The following is a 22,148-nucleotide window of genomic DNA, read 5'->3' on the forward strand; positions in this document are numbered from 1 at the left end:
AACTAATCGTAACCAAAAAAACCAATAGTGAAAAACCAAAAACAGGCTAAACAAAAAAACTACAATTAGAAAAAGTTAAATATGGTCAATTCTAACTCTACGATAACCCACCAATTTAAAGCTAAATAGGCATTCAGCCATTCCTCATTGATGACTCACGAAATTTTAAATAAAAGGATTGAAGGTCAAGACGAAACAGTTGATGTCAAAAATCAAACAAATCTACAAATAGTTTCGAAAGCACTCAAAACTTCCAATCTACAACAAATAGTTACAAAAGAACTCAAAAACAAACTGTGGTAAAAAAAGACATCATTAAGGCGTATTAGACCTCGTTAGAACATCAATATTACCATTGCATTTGGACTTAAAAACAATACGGCATAAAATCAAAACTGCACAACATTTACATAAAATTAATGAGAACACGTAGTGTCAAAATCAACAGAATCATTAGTTATCCGCCGACCAATTGACACAACAGCCATTATTCGCCATTAGGAGAACCTTTCATTTGCTGTTCAAAAAAATTCTAGACATAATTTATGTCCATAAAAAAGAACAGGAACGACAGAAATTAAATCAATTCAAATGCAAACTCACATTATATAAATAAAGTGAACAATTTCATCCAGCAAACAACTAACTTCAACAAAGAACAAAAAACGAGATCAAGAAATCAAAATCTGTCCAGTTTTTAAACTAAAGTTCAAACTGTAAAATCTCCCAAGTAACAACTGCATTACTATTCAGCTGGCTTGGCCCCCAAATCGTTTGGATCAGATTCTAAGGGCATAATTTAGATAGACTACTAGTGCAGAAAAAAATGACCTCCGCACTCTTATTAATATAAATTATGAATGCAATTTCAATTAGAGGTCCTTCAAAATAGATAAACACTAGCTCTCGGAAACTACCAAACGCGGGTTCTGGTAACTTTTTATATCAAATCAAGTAAACCCGCATATGCGTAAACATAAAAATCTTGAACAAATTTTGAATTTTTTTTTAAATTTGAAAACCAAATACAACCTCGGAGAAATTAAAAATTTTAGAACCATTTGCTGTCACAAATGGACACAATCATTAATTATACCTCCTTAGATAGTCGTTTAGTCTATAAAGTAATCAGAATATTTGATAAGGGCAATTGTAAACAACCAAACTCAACACAAAAGCATGAGTGAAAAACCAAATACAGACAAAACTCGCGAATATTAAAACACGACAATTTTGGCACATTTCTCATTTGACATTTAGTAGTAAACAGAAGCGAATTAGGCGTCCTGATTTCTGAATGCGAGCAATTTAGGTCACGAAGTCAATCAATCTTGAAAAAAAATACGAAAATCAAATGAATCAAACGAAAAACGATCAAACAATATATCGCATTCAAAAAGACCAACAGGACCCAAATAATCGCAACCAATTTCACTCGAGAAATTAAAATTGCCAAATTTCACCATGATGTAGAAAAATTCAAAGCAAACTTAAGAATCCATACAAAACTAACAAAAGGCTCTTCATTTATGCATTATTAAAAAGTCAGTTAATGATACAAAAACGGCAACTAATAAAAAAAATTTGAGAATTTGAGCGAAAAGCGCTCTAAACTTAACACTGTGCTATGAAAGTTGAATTACCCGAAAAACTGAGAACTCTTAGCAGATTCGAACTACTTTATTATGCTTCAAATTCTGCTTTAAAGTTAAATTGGGTTAAGTGCAGTTGGAAGACAATTATGAAAGACGAAAAACTTAATACTAACTCCAATAAGCAGTTTAATCTGAGGAACTTTGATAAATTAATGCAGGAGATCCTTAAACATTAAGTATTAACTTCCGCCGGCTTTACTCTTTTATCCCGTTTTTCTGTTTTGCTTCTTGACCGTGAAATCATTTGCTTTTTAAATAAATTCGAAATTCCATTTAATTGAAATGAAACAGTGAGCGAGGTAAGTCAGAGGTCAAACCCGAATGTTGGGACTCATTTGAAGCGAAGAAGGAAAATTCCTAAAGAATAGCCTTTGGGAGGCTGACGGAGGCCAATAAGCCATAATTTAAGTAAAAATACAAACATAACAGTTCGGCCGAAGAGTAAACCTAGCCGGCAGATTGCGGGAATAGCTGCGAAAGAACAGACTTGCGTGCCGTATAATCGAGATAGAAACAGATAGATAAAAGTTGAAAAATTAATCGATGCTGCTCATAAAGCTATGTATAAAATTTAGCGATAAATTTAAAAGGCTTGTTAAAATTCATTGCGGAGAAGCCTTTTCATTAGGGACCTTTATTACACCTAGGTTCCTTTGACCTTAGACTAATTCAAAATAAACTTAAATTTTAAAATGCAAAAGTCACTTATGAGTGAGGTCACTTATGATGAAGATCTAATCACGCAAAAAACATTGCTAGAGAAGCTTTTTTGCTAATGCCGTTAGTGAGAGGAAGAAGTGATTCAGAAAATTTGACCATTTCAGCTTTGCTGTGTGAACAAATGTAAAACAAAAAAGAGTTCAGACGAAACAAAAAACGGATCGATTCTGTTCCCCCCCCAATGCTCTTTATGACCCCCAGTTACAATTTATTTGTTGTTATATAGCATGTTACTATGTAATAAAAAAGCACGTAATCCTGGGGATCATAAAAGATTTATGCTCACTAAGATAGGGGGGAACATAACAGATCCCAAAAAACATAGCAGGACAAGTCCTGACGTACTATTCAAAGAATTTTTATTGAATAAACCAAAAACTAGACCTAGAACAGACTATGAGTGAATTGGGAAAGCCATTTCTAAAAAATCAGATCCAAAAAATTAAAAAAAAACAGAAAATCAATGTCAAAATGCCACATGTGAACAAAAAACCACTAGCGAAAAATAAAAAACTTTGGTTCAAACAAAATACTAGACCGAGAATCAACTATTAATGGATTAGAAAAACCCATTTAGAGAAAAATCGGATCCAAAATATCGAAAAAAACAGTAAAAATCAAAGTGAAGTTGCAAAAAACACTAGCGAAATTTTGTTCAGACACCGTTTTCTACCTCTACCTTAAAATTAAGGCAAAAAAATATCACGCCATAAAACTACTCGCTTCTTCGCTCCACTTCCTTTTTCTGCGTGACCAAAATCACGACTCCAATCTGACTTCAAAAATCATGTGTGAACAGATCTTAAAAAAGACAAGGCCCCAATACAATTCAAATTGTTTAGATTTGTAAAAACCAAGAGCACCGCAATGTAGCTCCCTCAGCTTACAGCTTCGCCGCTATAAAAACGACTAAAAACGATTAAACATAACCGACTAACGTCGGACGAATTGCACTCAAACAACCGCCTGGCGGTTGGCTTTGTCAACAGCTAGCCACGGTTTAATGACCTCAGGGCACTACCTCTTTATCCCGTTTCTTAAGACGAAAGTCAAATGGATCACACGAATAATCGGCAAGGCGAAAAATTGCATAAAAGACAAACAGGATTAATATATTTGCTACAAATTGCTTTTGAGAGCAATTAACAATGGTTTCCTAAAGATTGCCTGTTAGAAATTTTATTACTAAAAACATTTCAACTATAACTCATTGATAATGAGGATCAGAGATGATGACATTACTCCACATAACAGCAGCTGAAGTGCGGCATCAACAAGAAAAAGAGAGAGAGAGATAAAACGTGAGCGAGAAAGAGAAGGAAAGGAACTCTAACAGCAAGAGAGAGAGAGAGAGAGAGAGAGAGAGAGAAAGAGACAGAAATATCTTACATGATTGGATTCGACACTGCAACTTCTAGTTTTCTAACCTTGTTAACAAATAAATTATATAAAAAACCGAAATAGGCAAATTAAAATTTTTCAACTTCGCAAAACCATTTTTGGTCTCGAAAGTTCTGTCAAGTAACCCATCTCCGAGACTTTGCCGAAAAGTTTTGTCGGCCAGTAAGGGTCGTTAATCTCAGAAAAGGACAAAATTGAAAAATTTTGAAAATTGGGAAATTTTAACAAAATCTTCCTAAAATATAAGCCATTAATATCTTAAGAACCAATTCATTGTCTCAAGAGACTATCCGGTATCCCTGTTTCAAGCCTGAAATAGTTTCACAGGCTCATAAAAATACATACACTTGGAACATGAAAATTTTCCAAAAACTTGAAATGTTTAAATTTCATCCAAAAATTACTATAACTGGAGTCATAAAAAAGTTGATCATCATCCCATTAACTCTAGAGACTATGCAGCAGCTTATTATCAAACCTTGGAGAAAGTCCCAGGGCCTCTGTTACTGGAAAAAATTCAAAACATGAAAAATTACAAATATTTTAATTGCTTATATTCGTGATATTATAATCTTGAAGAACATTCAATTACATCTAAAAACGATGCAGTAAGCTATTTTCATGCATTAGAGAAACCTAAAAAATGACAAAAAATTTCAAAAAAAACTTTAGAAAAAATAGCAAGTTTTATTTAAAAAAATGCTAAAACTTGTGATATTAAAAAGTTGAAAATTAATTCATGACCGACAAAAATTTCCCAGTAACCTATTATCAAACCCTAAAGGAGGCTTTCTGACCTTTGAGGCTCAAAAAAACTGAATAATGAATATAAATGTCATAAAATTGGAAAAGAATGGCAAAAAATATAAAAATATGCTAAAATTCGTGATGTTAAAATGTTGCAAGACATTCCATTTAATCTAGAAATTACTCAGTAAATTATTTTCAAATCCAAGAGGAGGCTCCTTGGTTCTTGAGGCTAAAAAATTAAGAAAGAACAAAAGTTCAAAAAAAACTTGAAAAAAGCAAGTTTTATAAAAAAAAAAATTGCTTAAATTTGTGACATTAAAAAGTTGAAAACCTATTCCATGACCATTAAAAATTTGTCAGTAACTTATTATCAAACCCTTTAGGATGTTTTCTGGCCCCTGGGTCTGGAAAAACCGGAATAACGAAAAAAAATGAAAAGAAAAATTAAAAAAAAAATGCACGTTTTGTCCAAAAATTGCTGATGCGAAAAAGTTGAAACCATTTCATTACCACTAGAAACAGGGCAGTAACCTATTATCAAACCCTAGAGGAGGTTCTTTGACACCTAGGGCTGATGAAAATCAAAAAATGTCAAATTTTCAAAGCTTGAAAAAAATTGAAAAAGTATAAATTTGCGTTTTTAGCAAGCCGTTGTTCGTCAGTAGCTAGCCCCGGGAGGGAGGGATGGGGGTGCACTAGGGGCTGATTGGTGGGGGCAACACTGGGGTAGGGAGGTCAACAGCGCGGTGGGGGGGGGGCTGGGGCAATAGTGGGTGTATCTTCAACCTCTGAGAACCGCCCTTCACACGATAAGTATAAGTCTCCAAAACAGTTTGAGCTGACACAAAGCTGAAAGGCTCTAAGAGCACTTAATGCTCGCAAGGCGCTACCTGTTTATCCCGTTTTTCAGGACGAAAAGTCGAAAGCGTCAAAGGAACAATCGGTCAGGCAAAAAATCGCATAAAAAAGACCGGGGGGGGGGTCAAACGTTGAGCGGTAGGGATGCGATGGCTGGACGAGAGGTGCTTAAATCGCCAGCTGGTGGATGATGGACGGAAGTGCTGGGGAGCGGGGCTAGTGGGGGTGACTGCGGGGGTCAAACTTCTAAGATTGCACGTAACCATGAAATTTGCCTTTAAAAAAAGTTTCAGTCAATTACATAATTAGAGACTAATGAGGCGTGAAGATCTGAGAGACTTGTCTCAGCGACTTGATGCCCTCGAGATTTACCTGTATCCCCACTTCGAGGACGAAAATTCAATTGATCAGACTTAAAAATATATTAGACGAAAATTCGGTAGTACGAAAAATCACATTGAAAAGGATCAACGATACTACAGGACTTTGTTTGACAGCAATTAATAAGACTTCATTTCAAGGAGTAAAAACTACCAAAAAGATCTATAATAGCCAAAGCCATCGCTTCATGGCTATTAATAAATCAATTAGTAGCTTATCAAAAAAAAATCAAAAGCGTGGTCTTCAACAAGTTAAAATTCAAGCTCCAAGTAAGAGCGCTTCAACTCCACCATAAAAAACTGATAAAAAGCTAATTTTGTTCAACAGCAACAGTCCAGAAACTCTTTCCCAAGCTAACTATCTCTTTGATCATTAAAAACTCAAATTGATATGATTGATATTGGATTTAATATTGCGTTAAATACATCACATTAATCTAAGCTATACGAGGATCCAACGAAACTAATTCTGCTCACAAAGTAACAGGTAAGCACAGTAATCTAAAGGTTTTATATACAAAAAGAACCCAGAGAAACTGCAGCCCACTATTTTCTTTAATCTTGCTCTACTAACATCTCACAGAACTACCGAGCGGGCTTAAACATCTGATTTCAATTGAACTGTCATACAAAAATTATTGATATCACTTCGGAACTTCAACTATTCATAGGACCTTAGATATCACCTGGTCATTCAATTCTAACTACACAACGCAAATCTCTTCAATGCTCAAAAGTTATTAAAATTACCGCGTTCAAAATTGAAATCAGATTGATTCTATCAAGTTAATTTAACTCCTTATATCCTATTATAAACACGGATCTTTACAGTTAATACCCTCCCGTTGTTTATGACGAACAATTTCCAAAATTTCATGTGATTATAATGTGTTAAACAACCTATATATGCTCAAGTTCTGAGCTCGGGGCATTAACACAAAACATCCGTTCAAATTAATTTCTCATTTGAGCACTTTATGATTAGTGTTAGTCTCTTCTCTATTCTACTGGTGTGTTAAACATGGATTGTTTGTCAACAACATCGAGGCACGTCTATTGTTGTTGCACTTCGTTCTCCAGCATTTGTTCAAGCTCGTTCTCCCATCCCGCTGTGTTGGCTGAGGAGGAATCATCGTCGTTGTTTCCACTATCCCTGCCACCACTTCCGCCCTCATTCACAACCTTCAACAGTTGAATCCTTCTAAAATGCGCATAGCATCTCAGACGTAATGGGTAACAATGTTAAATTTATCACGCCTAATAGCCCGCGCGGTAAATGGGTTCCTCTAAATCCATCAAACAGGCAAAATTTAAGTATTTAAAATATTCAGGAACGAAGATAATCTCAGAGTAAATTGTAATTTTTGTACAAAAACTTGACGCGAAACCCCAGTTCAGAAAAATCGCATTTCCACAACTATTTGCAGAACAGAATCCAGCATTTGCTGAGAACTGTCTTCTAGCAGTAAGAGCACATTTAACTAATGTCATTGGAAGTCAGTAATATTAACAAATCCGCTTATTTCTTTGGATATCTAATGTAGCCAACCTCAAACTCAGCATCCAAGTCTTCCAACTCTCGCTCAATCTCATCGAGACCATCATCCTCCTCTCCAACACCATCAGCGCCGCTGCTACTTTTCGCTCCCGTTGAATCCTAAAACAAAGCAACAGTCATCTAAATATGCGTTATTTTTTGCACAGCTGTTGGAGGTGTTGTGTAACTAATCATCCGACATTATTCAAATATTCTATATACAAGGAGGCTCAGATATGTGCGGGCTTTTACATACTGATCCGACCCTGCTTATTCACAATCCATTTTTTAACGCAACAAGGCGGCTCGGTAATGTGCGATCGCACATAAGGTTCCGACCCCGCTCATCCACAATTTTGGCATAATTGTCTACCAAATCAGGAACAGATGGAAAAACACAAAAATGCAAGTATTTTTCAAAAAAAAACTGATGTATGAACGAAAAGATAGCCTCCAAAGCAAATAACTCAGTGGAGTAAAAAATGATGCATTAGATTGATGAGATATGCGGATATTAAGAAAGCGAGCGAAGACGAACGTTAAAATCAAACAACAACAACAAACATTAATTACATTAAAAAATTTATGTCCGTTTTAAAAAACAAAACTTAATAACAAAGTCAAAATAGTGTCAGATAAAACTGCAAATAAACAAAATAACTTGTAATTCACCAGAAAAAAATGGTTATTCACCAGTTCATAATAAAACTTGGTAACAATTCGACAAAAAAGAACAGAAACTTTAAAGTTAGAAAATTCGCTGAATTCTTTTTTTAAAAAACAATTAATTTCAAAGTAATGAAAACCATTAGGAATCAACTAAAAAATCTAATAGGTTTACAATTACCAATGCTTCTATAGAAGGCAATTAAGAACTCTTGGTATTGAATTTTTTATGCAGTTACAAAAAGAACAGCAAATAGACAACAAACTAAAAATCAATTAAAACTTGCCAAAAATGCTTTGGAAGCCGTAAAGCCAAACTTTGGCTCCCAAAATATGTTCGATTGCACCTTCGTCGAACACCGATAATGTATTACGTGGCCGCTAATTATTGAAAATAAGCAACAATTAGACAAAAAAGAATAAAATGCAAAATTATGTAATACTTGTATTTTTTTCAAAAAATTTATTTCCAAAGACATAAAAGCCATTAATTACAAATGAAAAATTTGAATAGGTTCGTCCATTCTACCAAAGGAAACCCCTGAGACCTGCAATTATCCAGAATATGTCTTACGTCTACAAAAAACGTCAAATATGACAAAAATCAAAAATTCATTTACTTTTCTTTTGTGAAAAACCAGTGTTCAAGCCAGTAAAGTCTTAACGAATTCTCTTAAAACATTAGATTTTGTGACACCAATCCCTTTTGACACCTTCCCTTCAAATTTATTATGTGACCTCTCATTAATGAAACTAGGTAACAATTAGACTAAAAAGAAAAAAAAGCAAGATAATATAATACTTGTTTTTATCGAAAAAAAATTATTTCCCAAGACATGAAAGCCATTAATTACAAAATGAAAAAAAATGAAAAGGTTCGTTTATTCTTCCAAAGGAAGCCCTCGAGACCAGTAATCATCCAGAACAAGTCTTACGTCTACAAAAAGAAAGTCAAATATGACAAAAATCAAAAATTAATTTACTTTTTTTTGTGAAAAACCCGCGTCGAAGCCAGTAAAGTCACAACTAATTCTTTAAAAACATTAGATTTTGTGACAACAATCCCTTTTGAAGCCTTCCCTTGACTAAAATAATGTCATCTTTAACACTTAATTAACGAGATCAGGTAACAAACAGAAAATAAAAGGAACAAAATTGTGAAGTTGAAATATTTTTATTTCATTTTGGAAAACAATTTTTTTCAAAGTCATGAAAGCCATTATCTATCTTCTAATATCAGAACATCGGCTCATCTACTCTTCCAGGAAAAGCCAATCAAACAGGGTCATTGTACACTAAGCTACAAGTTGACCAAATTAAGAGAAAAATGGAAGCAAAGTTCAATAAGCCTTTTTTTTAAAAAAAATCAAATATTTTAAAAGTCAAAACGACCATAAGCTTTCAAGCAATCAACTAGATAAATTAATTTCGAGCTAATTAGGAAGCCAATAGGACCTATCACTAGTGAGCTTTGCTTTGAAATGTTCTGTTATTTAATTAATATAAAAAAGATCGATTTTTTAATAGAAAAACGACTGACGACAATCCGAATTACTTTTGGATTGTAAGGGTCCAAGATTGGTACAGAACTAGTCCTGCTAATGCTGATTGGCCATTAGGAATATTTAATTTTTTGAATGTCATTGATATAGATATTTTGTTTGTTAAAAAATCAAAAAAAAAAAAGCTGCGTTTTTGATAATCAACGAATAAAGTTAGCAAAAACCGGCAAATTTTTATTTACGGAGCACTCTCAACGGAAGTTGGAGTGGAATTACCCACTTTTCAGTCTCTAAAGATTGTGTTAGTGGTGTTTGGATGTGCACTTCCTTCAAATTGAATCAGAGTGGACTAAAGAAACTTATTTCGTGCTGTTTTTGATGAAAAAGTCTAAATTTTGAGAAATATTTAGCCGGAATTTGTGACGCAAAAAATTCAAGGAAAATAGCCGACAATTTATTTTGTCTTTAAACGTAAAGTCAACAACATTTTCTCGAAAAATTTTATTAAATTTTATCAAAATTGGCGAAATTTTAGTCAAAAATTCCGATAAAAAGGTGAACGGAATTCACTCTTTTTTCTCGAAAGTTTAAACCTCGATATCTCCCTGTCAAAAACGAAAATTAAAAAAATCTTTTTAATTCCATATTCTACGCTGGATAAGCTTTCTAATGATACCACTCACAACCCTCTACGAGGAATTATCGCTCAGCCAAAAATTGACTGAAAAAATCCATTTGAGTATATAGTTGCTCCCCCGCTAAAGTGAGTCGGAACAATTAAGATAAATAAAAATTGAAACTGAGAAAGATAAAAACTAAATTAAACACATCATGAAAAGGTAAACTGGCTGGAAATTGTTGCTATAACTCGAATTTGGCAACATTTAAAAGTTCACTACACGAAAAAAATGAAATTCTAAAGTTGTCCAATTGAGGAAAATGCTCTATGCTCTATTTCTAATAATAGGTAACCAGTTTCTGCGATATATCGATCGTTCAAAGGAAGTATCGCAACCTTTAGGTTTACGTGTTACCCACTGATATTCTGCTGAGAATTTCATTTGAAGCTATTTCGTTCATCAAACCTGTTCGTTTGACTTTTTCTCGCCACTCTGTTCCAGGCTCTCGATCTCTCTTCTCATCCTCTCCATCTGTTCCTGGTCAGCGTCAAAAGTGTCACTGACAAAGTCCTCCTGATTCACACCACCATCAACCCCCACTTGGACACCGTCGTTGGAGCCATTGGAGAGTACACGCTCTTTCTCTGCGTCATCAATATTTATTTAAAGGTTGAGTAAAAATTTGTGCAACGAATCTGTAAATCTTTTTCTATTCTCTTTTTCAGCCAAACTGAAAACCTTTGATATTAGATCACCTTCCAATAACACATGCGTTTGAAAACGCGACAACTTTTACAAGTGCCGAGGATTAACCTCATTATAGTTTCATAAACAAATGGAGTACCTCATAACTGGAACGCCTGGATATGAGTCATTTAACCACATTCTGTTTCACTCACAGAGTTACGTCAAGAACTAACTATATGCGATATTTGAAAGACAATTGAATTGGGGGACTAAAAACATATATTAAATTAAATTAAATTACCGGCCCGTTATAAATACGATAATAAAACATACCCAACAGATTGCCCCAAAATAGCCACCATTGATTCCATTAACACCAATTAGGATTGACAGAACAGACATGAAAAATTGATTGATGTACGAATACATTCTTAAAGTGCGAATTATTTTGATTTCATTCCTCTGTGAGACTCCTGCTTTTTTGGTGAGAGAATACAAGGGCCTTCACACCATAAGCATAAGTCTCCAAAACAGTTTCTGTGAATCGCATACTTGGATAATAGTGAGCTGAAAGGCTCTAATAGAACTTAATACCTCTTTACTCCGCCGTTTCTGAGGGCGAAAAGTCAAATGAGTCGACGAAAAATCGGTCGAGCAAATCACATTAAAAACCAGCGGGATTAAAATAATTGCTACAAACTTCGTTTGAGAGCAATTAATAATTTCCTAAAAAGTGCTAGTTAAATCATATCTACAATAATTAAGCCTTAACGAGAGTAATAGATGATGACATCACGCTACATAACAGCAGCTGAAGTGCAACAGAGGAAAAAACCCCAACCTACAGAGAGAGAGAGAGAGAGAGAGAGAGAGAGCTAGGAATATTTTCAATGATGACATTCAACTCTGCAACTATTTTCTAGCCTTGTTAGTAATTAAATCCTATAGAAAAAAATGAAGTGTAAACATTAAAAACTTTCCAGATTTTGCAGTAGAAAAAATGTTCGAACCCATCTTTTGTCTCTGGAATTCTGTCATGCAACGCATCTGCAGGACTTACAAAGATTCATGGCCAGTAATGGTCGCTAAACTCAGAAAAGCATAAAAATATTCAAAAATTTTAAAAACAATAGCATTTTTTAACAAAATCTTGCTAAAATTCGTGATACTTCTATTTTCAGAACCACATCATTGTCTCAAGAGACAACCCAGTATCCCTATTTCAAGCCTGGAATAGTTTCACTGGCTCAAAAAGATCCAAGAGCATGCCAATAATTTTTCGGAAATTTGAAAAAAAATTTAAATTTAATCAAAAGAGTGCTAAAACTCGAGTAATTAAAACATTGATAGCCATTCCAATAAGTCTAGAAGCTATGCAGCAGATTGCTATCAGACCTCGGAAGAGGTCCCTTGGCCCATGGTGCTGGAAAAGAATCAAACAAAAAATATTTAAAAAAAACTTGAAAAAACTGCAAATATTTTTGAAAAACTGCCTAAATTCGTGATATTAAAAGCTTGAAAAACTTTAAATTACATCTAGAAACTGCAGTGAACTATTTTCAAGAGGAAGTTCCGTGGCTCTTGAGGCTGTAGAAAACAAGAAAAAATCAAAAAACCTGAAAAATATTGAAATTTTTATCAGAAAAAAATGCTAAACTTTGTGATAATAAACAGTTGAAAATTCATCAAGGCCAATAAAGTTTTTCCAGTAACTTATAATAAAACCCAAAAAGTTTTCTGACCGCTGAGGCTGAAAAAACCAGATTACTGACAAAATAAATTAAAAATTGCAAGTTTTGTCAAAAAAATGCTAAAATTAGTGATCTAAAATCTTGAAAGAATCCATTACAAGACAGCTCTTGAGGCTGGAGAAACCTAAAAAATGACAAATGTTCAAAACACTTGAAAAGGTCAAAATTCGTGATGTTAAAACGTTGAAAACAATTCTATTACCCCTAGAAACTATGCAGTAAGCTATTATCAAACCCTAGAGGAGGTTCCTTGACACCTAGGGCTAAAAACTCAAAAATTTCTAAAATAATTGTTTCAAAAACTTCTGAAAATTAGCATAAATTTGAGTCTAATCGTTTGGAGTTACAAAACAAATAGCTCTTAAAACGGTCATAAAAGTGCATATATCTTGCAAAAGACCTTTATCAACTTTAACCAGCCTCAATATTAGACTGTTCCAACAAAAAAATTCCAAAAAAAAACACGAAAAATTGCAACATTTTGGTCTCAAAAACTCCTAAAAATGACCTTTTAACCTTAAACTACGCCCTTCCCAGCAGTTTCACTCCACTAAGCACTTGAAGGACTACTGAACGCGGCACAGGGCCTCTCACGAAACTTAACTGTCTATCCCGTTTTTAAGGACGAAAAGTCAATTGGGTCAGAGGAAAAATCGGTCAAGCGAAAAATCGCATAAGGAAAAGACCAACAGAACTAATATAATTGCCACAAACTTCGTTTGAGAGCAATTAAAAATTAAAAGTCAAATTGACTGCAAGTGAACCAAAAACAAGCCAGAAAATGAATTTTTGTTAAAACATCATTTTCTCACTCTACTTTGAGATTTGAGCAAAAATATACGCCGCAAAACCACAGGCTTCTTCGCTCCACTTCATAATTCGGCGTCATCAAAATGACCACTTCTATCTGACTTGAAACATAAAACTGTGTGAACAGATCTTTAAAGGAAACATTCCGGAAACAACTCAAAGAACTGGCTCTGCCAAAAATACTAGCCCGTCAAATAATACGTATGAACTCAAACCACGGATGAATCACGAATTAAACTAAAAATCAAGAATTTAATATTTTTTTAATTATTACGGGGGCTTATAAAGCCAAGAACAAGTTCGTTCAAGCAAATAAGAGTATAGGAATCTCGCAAAACAATTGGCAGGTCATATCAGGCAAAGAAACTTGCTTACGATTGTAGAAAAAACAAACAACTGCAAAAAACTAAGAAAGATAGTTCTAATTTTTTTCTCATATTTCTCAACAAAAAAATAAATTATACCTACGAAACTGTAATAAGGTGTCATGTATTCATTCCTGAAGTACTATTCTTTTCATATCCCACTTAAAGTAGGAAACCAAAACAATCGGCGAAAAATCGCTATTATTTGCCCAAAAATCAGCAAAATAGCTGAAAAACCTAAAAATTTAACAAAAACACATTTTAACCAGCAAAACTTTCAAAGTTCTATCAAAGCGAACCACAAACTAATAAAAAATCGTAATTAAACCTCTTAACCAAAGCATTTGAGAAACTTTTAAGAGGCCGCAAGTGAACAAAAAATTCGACGCCTTAGAAAATTTTTATTCTCACCTCAATTTCTCGCTCTCTCAGAGTAGTATGAACAAAAAGCCACTATTTTCTATCTTCAATATTGCTCAACAAACAACCTAAACACACAACTCCAAATTTTTTCACGCGTTTCATTTCCTGCTTCAAAATTCGCTCCAATAAAAACGATTTAAGAAGGATTTCTGCAATACTCCTCTTCGAGCGGTAAAAAGACAGAGCCTCAAAACAATTCAAATTCTTTGGATTGAAATAGGGGCGCAATAATAGCTTGCTGAGATGCGGGCGGCTATTAATAAACAATCTAACCCAAATGTGTTCGAGTGCGTTGGGTTACTGGTGGAACGATGTGCAGGGGGTGGTGGTGATGGTGGGGGGGGGGACTGGGTGGGTGTGTGTGTGTGTGTGTGCGTGTGCTAGGTGGCTATTTCGGGGGAGGGTAGTGTCTGCGGGGGTCAAACTCTAAGAACTGCTCTTCACATCATGAATTCATGTCTCCAAAACAGTTTCTGTAAACCGTATACTTAGTCTAGTAAGCCGAAAGGCTCTAAAAAACTTAGAGAACCCAGAGTACAATTTCATCGGTCACTTCAACTTCGAGGCAGAGCGCTTAGTTTTCAAGGTTGACCTTAAACTCAAAGAAGTGAAAATCTAATTATTTGTCCTAAACTTAGTGTCCTATAGACTCGGGTGACTAAGATTTTGTTCTATAATATACTTCATGCCCTCCTGGCGTTACCTGTTTATCCTATATTTGGTGACGAAAAGTCAATACGGCCAGACGAAAAATCGTTTAAGCGAAATATTCATAAAGAGGCCACTAATATAACTGATAAAAAAAACTTCGCTTGAGAGCAATTAATGAATTAAAGTTTCGTTCACGATTGTTCAATTAGCAGCCAATATAATCGATGGGAAACTTATGAACACTGCCACGAGGGCACCAATCAACGCTTATCCGGTTATAGATCTCTAAAGGTCCGCCACAGAAGGTTAAGATTTTATTAGCACCACTGTATCACAAAGTAAATCAGATAGCTTCAAGACAAGATTGCCAACTCAAAGACATTTGAGATATTCTGGTCGCATATTCAACTTAACTTTCGAAAGTGGTTCAAAAGAATTTCGGCAGAAAAACTATTTGTCAGCCTACCTTTTTAACAGATGTACTCTAAAAGTTTCCGGACATCATCTGGAGAATGCTGGGACCGTAGACTCATGAAAGATTCTCCGAGTGAATTTTATTTGCTTTCAAATAAGCTGGACATCAAAAAACACAAAATTGTTCAGCTGAATTGCAGCTCATAAAATAATGAGACAATTGTAACTTATGAAAAATAAAGCTACTAAATATAAATCAATTTTTTCCTTCTTAAACGTACAAACGGATAAAATTGCAGCAAATTGGGCAATTTGTAGTTCATATATCAGCATAATTTCGCGGTTGTTGGGGGAGGAAAGGGGGCTGGGTTGCTTGTATTCGTCGGGGCAATAGTTTAACTGATAGATGACGTGTTAGAGCATACCAAAAATAAGATTTTATATCAAAAGCGTGATGCCCATTTGGGCGTACTTTTATAGTAGTCTTTTTAATAGCCTTTTAATAGTAGCAGCTTTAAGAGTTCCATTGCTCGAAAATATGTAAGAGCAATATAAATCATGCAAAATCAGGACGTCAAGCATGACAAAAGACACGAACAATTCAATAGGCAAAAAATCGCAGAACAAAGACCATCAGGACCCAAATAACTGCTACGAACTTCGTTTGATAGCATTTAAACAGCCGCCAGTTCAATTTATTAGATTAAAACTGTGAGGGAGAGATAACACTAAAGTAAAGGAAGTAAATGTCCATCGAGATTAATTACCGACGAATTTGGCCAAAATGTGTGCTATGATAACTGAATTTTGTCGATATTTTAAAAACAATAGCTAAAATTGTTCCACGTGAGAGGTCCGATCAAAAAATGCACCCGACCTGTACCCTTTCATTAGACTGTGCAGATTATTGTGATAACTTTGTTCAGGGTTAATGGTGGGCTCTGATGAAGAACCAATTTTTTATGCATTCCAGTACATAAGGGACTAACGGATATGATCTGTGTTTACATGCATTCGACACTGAGATAGCTGCTACCCCCAAAATGCTTGCGTCGGTTCCTATTTTCACCTCCTTAGATTGTTTATTAATCGCTCTATGGATAAGCTGCCTAATTAGGCCAATAACTGCGAGGAACAAATGAAAGCAAGTTTTCACCTTGGCGTTGTGTCACAGTTGATGACGAGTGTTCCTCGTTGCTGTTTGTGTTACCATTGCCACTGTCCATCGTAGACTTCAAATGAGCTGATTGGGTGATAAGAGTGACTCTGTAGAAATAGTTCCTCCAAAATGCATCCTCCTTCAATTTCTTCGGCACCAGATTGTACCTGTGCAACTATTTCAAATCAGCATCAGTAAGTATGATTTCAAATCTGCCCTCATAAATGTAATCACCTCCGATAGTTGCAATCTTAAATAGCAAGCAACTTTAAGACTGAAAAACTACTATGGGGTACTACAATTAACATTTACCAGAACCATATATTATAAACAGTAAGGATGTAAATACTTTGATGTCCTTATTTAGGTTGCTCTGGCATCTTATTAATCAGCTGATTCCATCTGCACAATTTGTTTTGATCGAAAAAAAGCTTGGTATCTTAAGTACCTCATGTTTTGTAAGTTTTTATCAACTTCAAGTAGGGCAACTGCGGAGGGATAGTGGTGGTTGAGGTCGAACTGGAATTGGATGCCTTGTGGAGGATCTCTGAGGAAGTTGCGCTCATCTGCCGACAGAGAGAGCACCTAAAGACAGAGATTCATATATTCACCTAAAGACCTATTCATATATAATACTCGAGCTCATGTAAGATGTATGACTTATAAGGCACACTAATTGAGCTTCAACTTTTGGGTGGGTTTAACGTAATATTAATAACTAAGTGTATTAAATGATAGAAAATTCAAAACTACATTTTGTCAAAATAATTATTCAAGCCACGTCAATTTTGCAGATATAATATGGCGAACCTGTAATTGTGAAAGAACCTGAACAAAGTGATTTTGAAAAAGTTAAGAAGTCCTATAGTTCCCTATGGTCGTTTAAGTATGCATTGCAACCCACCTGTTTCCTGATGTCCTCTTCGTCACTGAACCCAATCCAAGGCAGCACTTCACTCTCTGACCTTCGACTCCCCTCCTTCTGCTCCTTCTCAAACTTGTCTCTCTCCTCGTTGAAGTCCTGTAGCACTGTACCCTCCACCAGTTTGTCTGCATGTGTCTTCATCTAAAAACAACCACAATCCTCCTCAGTTGATTCGTTGAACTATTCAATTAATATATGCCACTGTTTATATACCACTTTTAATTCAACATCAAGAAAACTAAACGAGATGCATGTAGAAAATTAACATTCTGGTGAAATCGCCATACCATTGCTAGACTGGTAACGGAGAGACAGATTTATAAACATAACCGACTAACGTCGGTCAAATTGTTCTCAAACAACCGGCGAGCGGTAGGCTTTGGGTAGCACCCAGCTGGGTTTCAGAGATGCAAGCATTGGGAGGGGTGGAGCTCAATTGATTCGGGGGAGGGGTTAGGAGGGCTGGACGATAGGGGGTCCAAACCGACAGGTAGAGGAGGGTGGACTGGGGGGGGGGGGGTGAGTGGTGGGGTGAGGGGGAGTGTGACTTTGTCAAACTTTCAACATTAACAACCGCTCTTCACACCATGAAACTGTCTCCTAAGAACAGTTTTGGTTGAACTGCACTGTTTAGGTGTAAAGCCCTAAGACAACTTTATCCGAGCCTTACCTCTTTATCCCGTTTTTGGAGACGAGAAGTTAAAAAGGGTCAGACAAAATATCGCATAAAATGAGCACAGGACAAACATAATTGCTACAAACTTCGCTTGAGAGCAAATAAAAAGTTACTTTGTATTCATTGAATAGTGTTCAAACTAAGCTCGACCAAGCTAATTTCTATACATAGTTTAAAATTCTTTAACTAATTGACTGATCTGCAACTGATGGCTGCATAGGACGTTTAGTTTTTACATTCTATACTCATGGGAAAATTTTTCTCCCGCGTTTCTAATTTTTAAGATAGATAACTCTTTTTATAACAAGCAAACGTTCAAGTTTCTGATTGCAAACTGTTAATTTGGCAGATTTTTCCTGTTCTTTTGTTTTCGATGAAAATCAGGATAGGTAGTTTTGATTAACTTCACGGTTGAAAGACTGATCATTAAGGAAACAGTCAAAATATAAGGATAAGAGTCCGTGTGTATTGCAATTGGCAAATGCATACACTCTTCCACCAACTGTATACACTTTTACACAACACATTTTTTTCAACAGATACTGGATTTCGTCTGAAAAGGCTTGATTACTCGTCTATGCATATTCATAGACCTTCATATACCTTAATTATCCGCAATTATTGAGTTCATATCTTTACTTTGCTTTGCCCAACTTAAACAAACAAACGACTAACGTCGGAAGAATTGCTGTCGAACGACTAGCGGGCGCTCGAATCTATCACAGCCTACTTCAGCCAGGAGCGAAACTAAATTCACTGGTGGGGGACTAAACTCAATAGTGGGGGGGGGGCTTCAAATGACGTCATTACAGATAATTATACACCACTATAACAACTAGTAAAATCTGAATACAAAAATTACGATTATCGCATACTTTTCAGCTTACTTTTAGTAGTTAAATGCCGCCATTTGAGTTCAGCTGAAAGGTGAAAGAAAAATTTGGATAACACAAAACGAAAAAGTCAAGGGCGTAAAAGTCACTCAAAAAATCAGAACGATCAAGCAAAAATTTTGCATGAAAAAGGCAACAAATGCTTCGTTCGAGAGCAATTAATAAATTTCGTTTTTGAGTAATTAAGCGGTATATTCCACGCCCACAAGATTGCACAACTTTACAAGAAGCAGCTATTTCAGATTAGGCTACCAATTTAATACTGAACGAACAAATTATTGTCCCATATCACCGTTATATCAATCAAGAAGTAACGGACTAAGTAACGGTCCCTTGACGATTAGCTGGCTTTCAAAATATACAATTGATTTTGTTGTTCACCAAAACTTTTTGCGTCCAACGTGATAAACAAAAAACTATACAATAAAGCTGCTAACATCAAAAACAATTTTTTTTAGTATCACTTATAACAGCCGCCACAAAAACTATTTGTTAAGTTTGTTGCCATCAATTCCCATATGCCGCTTTCAAAAACCAAGCGAATTGGCTTAGCAGCTCATTTTGATGAAAAACGTTCAGTTCAGATATTATTAGAGCACAAACCGTTTAATAAATGCACGGCTCTATTGATATGCGCTTAAGTTTATCAAGGCTACTGATGCATCCATATTCAAATACAAAACAAATTATTTACGACTTTCTCAATATTGAGAGATCAGAATGGTTTTGATCACACTGTGGTAGGTTATAGTTTCCGGTTGACAAAAGGGGTAATATAGACAATTAGTAGTTTTCTAGGTTCAATTGCATAGACTCCAAAAAATCAGGCTGTAAATTTTCGATTTTCCTTCCGTAGAATAATGCTTTACCTGAGATTCCGCCTCTTCAGGCTGTTATTTAATAATAAAAAGTTAGAATTAAAATCTTTATCGACTTATAGCATAGCTGTTCCTTATTTCTTTTTAGGATTGTCCATCGTCACCTGACAGCAAAAAACTTTGTACTCCTAGCAAGAAAACAACAAAAGGATTTGTTAGAGTGATCTACATGTTTACCCAAAACTATGCTTCCTAAATTGTGACAAAAACCAGATCTCTACGTGTCTTACAGTTGTTCTGTCTGAGCAAAAGATTCAAATACCAAGGTCTGTATCATATTGATGGTTCTTAAGTTATACATCAATGCTTCAAAATAAAATCTGCATAACCAGGGGATTCCATAAATAATAATAGCAAAGAAATATAGTTAATCCTGCAATATCAACACTCGCTAAATATTAGGGTAAACTAAGAAAGGAGTTTTTTATCTAACATTAATTCAGGCCCAGATACTGCATAAAATTGAGAGTACGAGTAGTAAAAAAACTAAGAGGGCCTTTAAAAAAACTTTAACATCCCTTCACACCATGAAATTGTCTCTCCAAAACAGTTTCGTTGAATCACATACCTAGAGACTAGTAAGGCTACTTCGTTTGAGAGCAATTTAAAAAACTCCGAAAAAATTCAGCCCGACCAAATTCAGCCTGACCTTTTCCATCATGAAGCTATAACCTCAAATATCAGTCACTAAAAATCCACCTTGCTATTTACTAAAGAAGTCTGTCTCGCCAATTGTTGAAGCGTTAGAAACGAAACTTTTCACCTCTATCGTCCACTTTACCTGTTGGGAAGCTGTAGATGCAAATGTGTAGAGAAATCCTCCCAGTTTCTTTCCATAATCATAAGCAGCGTCTACTCCTTTGTTCAACTGTTCATCAAAGTTCTCCAAACTCGGGTGGTACGCTTGACCTTCATCTACTTTGATATCGGCATCATCTTCAGTTGTTTTGGGTTGTCCCTCCTGTTCATTTTCAGCGGCATTTTCATTCACCTCAGTAGATGTTGTTTCTTCATTGCCGTCTTTGGTCGTTTCTCCAAGTTGGGATTGAAGATAGGAAGCGCTATTCCAAATAGTGTTCAGGAAACTCATAATTGCTGTACCCGTTTGATCGATTCTTTGTGCATTTAAGTGTTGAACGAGACTTTCATTGTAACTGAAAATTGAACAATCGATGAAAGCTGATTAGACATTGGTTAACATCAGCACAAAACTGCGATCGAGCAAACGCTGGTCACGAGTTCACGCACCGTGTAATAGCTTGAGTTTGCTGAGCTGTTATGCTAATTCATGTCTTGTAGTTGCTTTACAAAAGTCTGAACTAAAATAAAATATTCTAACTTACATCAACTTCTCGAAGTGTTCTTTTAGCCAACGCTCGCACTGAAGGGGTTCCTAAGGGTCATATATTATTTAAAATAATTATCAAAAGTTACTATCGGTAATATAAAGCACATGGTTTCACATTGTCGCAGAGATCTTCTTACATGTGCAGTTGGGAAGCTCGCGTCATGAACTGTCAAAAAAGAGTAGCGGATAACTGCATAAAAATAACAGAGATTGTAGTAGCAACATCTGCCACGCTGAAGTCGATGAATTTCACTGTTGCTCAACCATTGACAATTATCGAGAAGGTTGTAACAAAGAAAACAAAAACTGAAATCAGCAATAAATAAAGCTCTGAAAAATTGAATAATTTCCTTTTAAAAATACAATTCAGTTCATTATAAATTGAAGCCGCCTACAATTTCGAATGTATTAAAATTAAAAGATAGTCGAAACACTTCTGCTAACGAACTGGAGACAATCGACTGGGTCATTCCACTAAAAATTATACAAAAAAATAACAAATCCAATGAACTGTTCCTACTATCAAATTAAATTCAGAACACGAGATGACCAAACAAAAGACTTAACAAACGGATTTAAAAAAATGTCCAAAACCATTTTTCTGCCTGAATCTCGCAAGATAAGCATTTTTCTGTCAGAATCCTGCAAGATAACAATTCATTCTGCGGGAATCCTGCAATATAAGCATTTTTCTGTCAGAACCTTGCTAGATAACCATTTTCTGCCAGAATCGAGCAAGATAACAATTCATTTTCTCAGAATCTTGCAAGATAACCTTTTTTCTGCCAGAATCATGCAAGACAACCATTCTTTCTGCCAGAATCTTACAAGATAACCATTTTCTGCCAGATTCTTGCAACGATAACAATTCATTCTGCCAAAATATTACAAGATGACCATTTTCTGCCTGATTCTTGCAAGCTAACAATTAATTCTGTCAGAATCTTGCAAGATAAGCCTTTTTCTGCCAGAATCTTGCAAGATAACCATTTTTCTTCCAGATTCTTGCTAAGATAACAATTCATTCTGCCGGAATCTTGCAACATAACCATTTTTTGCCAAAATCTTGCACTATGACC

The 22,148-nt window shown here is 35.3% G+C and overlaps 1 protein-coding gene across 1 annotated transcript; it reads right to left on the reverse strand.

Annotated features, from left to right (window-relative positions):
* Nucleotides 1–6,659: 6,659 nt before the first annotated feature.
* On the reverse strand, nt 6,660–20,964 carry LOC142342883 (synapse-associated protein 1-like). The gene is made up of 7 exons (XM_075394530.1): nt 20,503–20,964; nt 17,254–17,415; nt 16,798–16,934; nt 16,347–16,516; nt 10,555–10,733; nt 7,314–7,421; nt 6,660–6,946 (listed from the first exon to the last, which is right to left on the reverse strand). Exons 1-7 carry the CDS (start codon nt 20,809–20,811, stop codon nt 6,818–6,820), a joined length of 1,194 nt encoding a protein of 397 aa, XP_075250645.1. The 5' UTR covers nt 20,812–20,964; the 3' UTR covers nt 6,660–6,817.
* Between the last annotated feature and the right edge of the window lie 1,184 nt (nt 20,965–22,148).

Source organism: Convolutriloba macropyga, chromosome 7 (assembly GCF_964194025.1).
Source record: "Convolutriloba macropyga chromosome 7, txConMacr16.3, whole genome shotgun sequence".
Taxonomy (NCBI): Eukaryota; Metazoa; Xenacoelomorpha; order Acoela; family Convolutidae; genus Convolutriloba; species Convolutriloba macropyga.

Coding starts and splice junctions, on each gene's coding strand:
- LOC142342883 (XM_075394530.1), bottom strand. CDS start 20,811: ATGAGTTTCCTGAACACTATTTGGAATAGCGCTTCCTATCTTCAATCC. Junction 10,734..16,346: donor AACTGTGACACAACGCCAAG/GTGAAAACTTGC, acceptor TTGATGACGCAG/AGAAAGAGCGTGTACTCTCC. Junction 6,947..7,313: donor ACTTGGATGCTGAGTTTGAG/GTTGGCTACATT, acceptor CAACTGTTGAAG/GTTGTGAATGAGGGCGGAAG.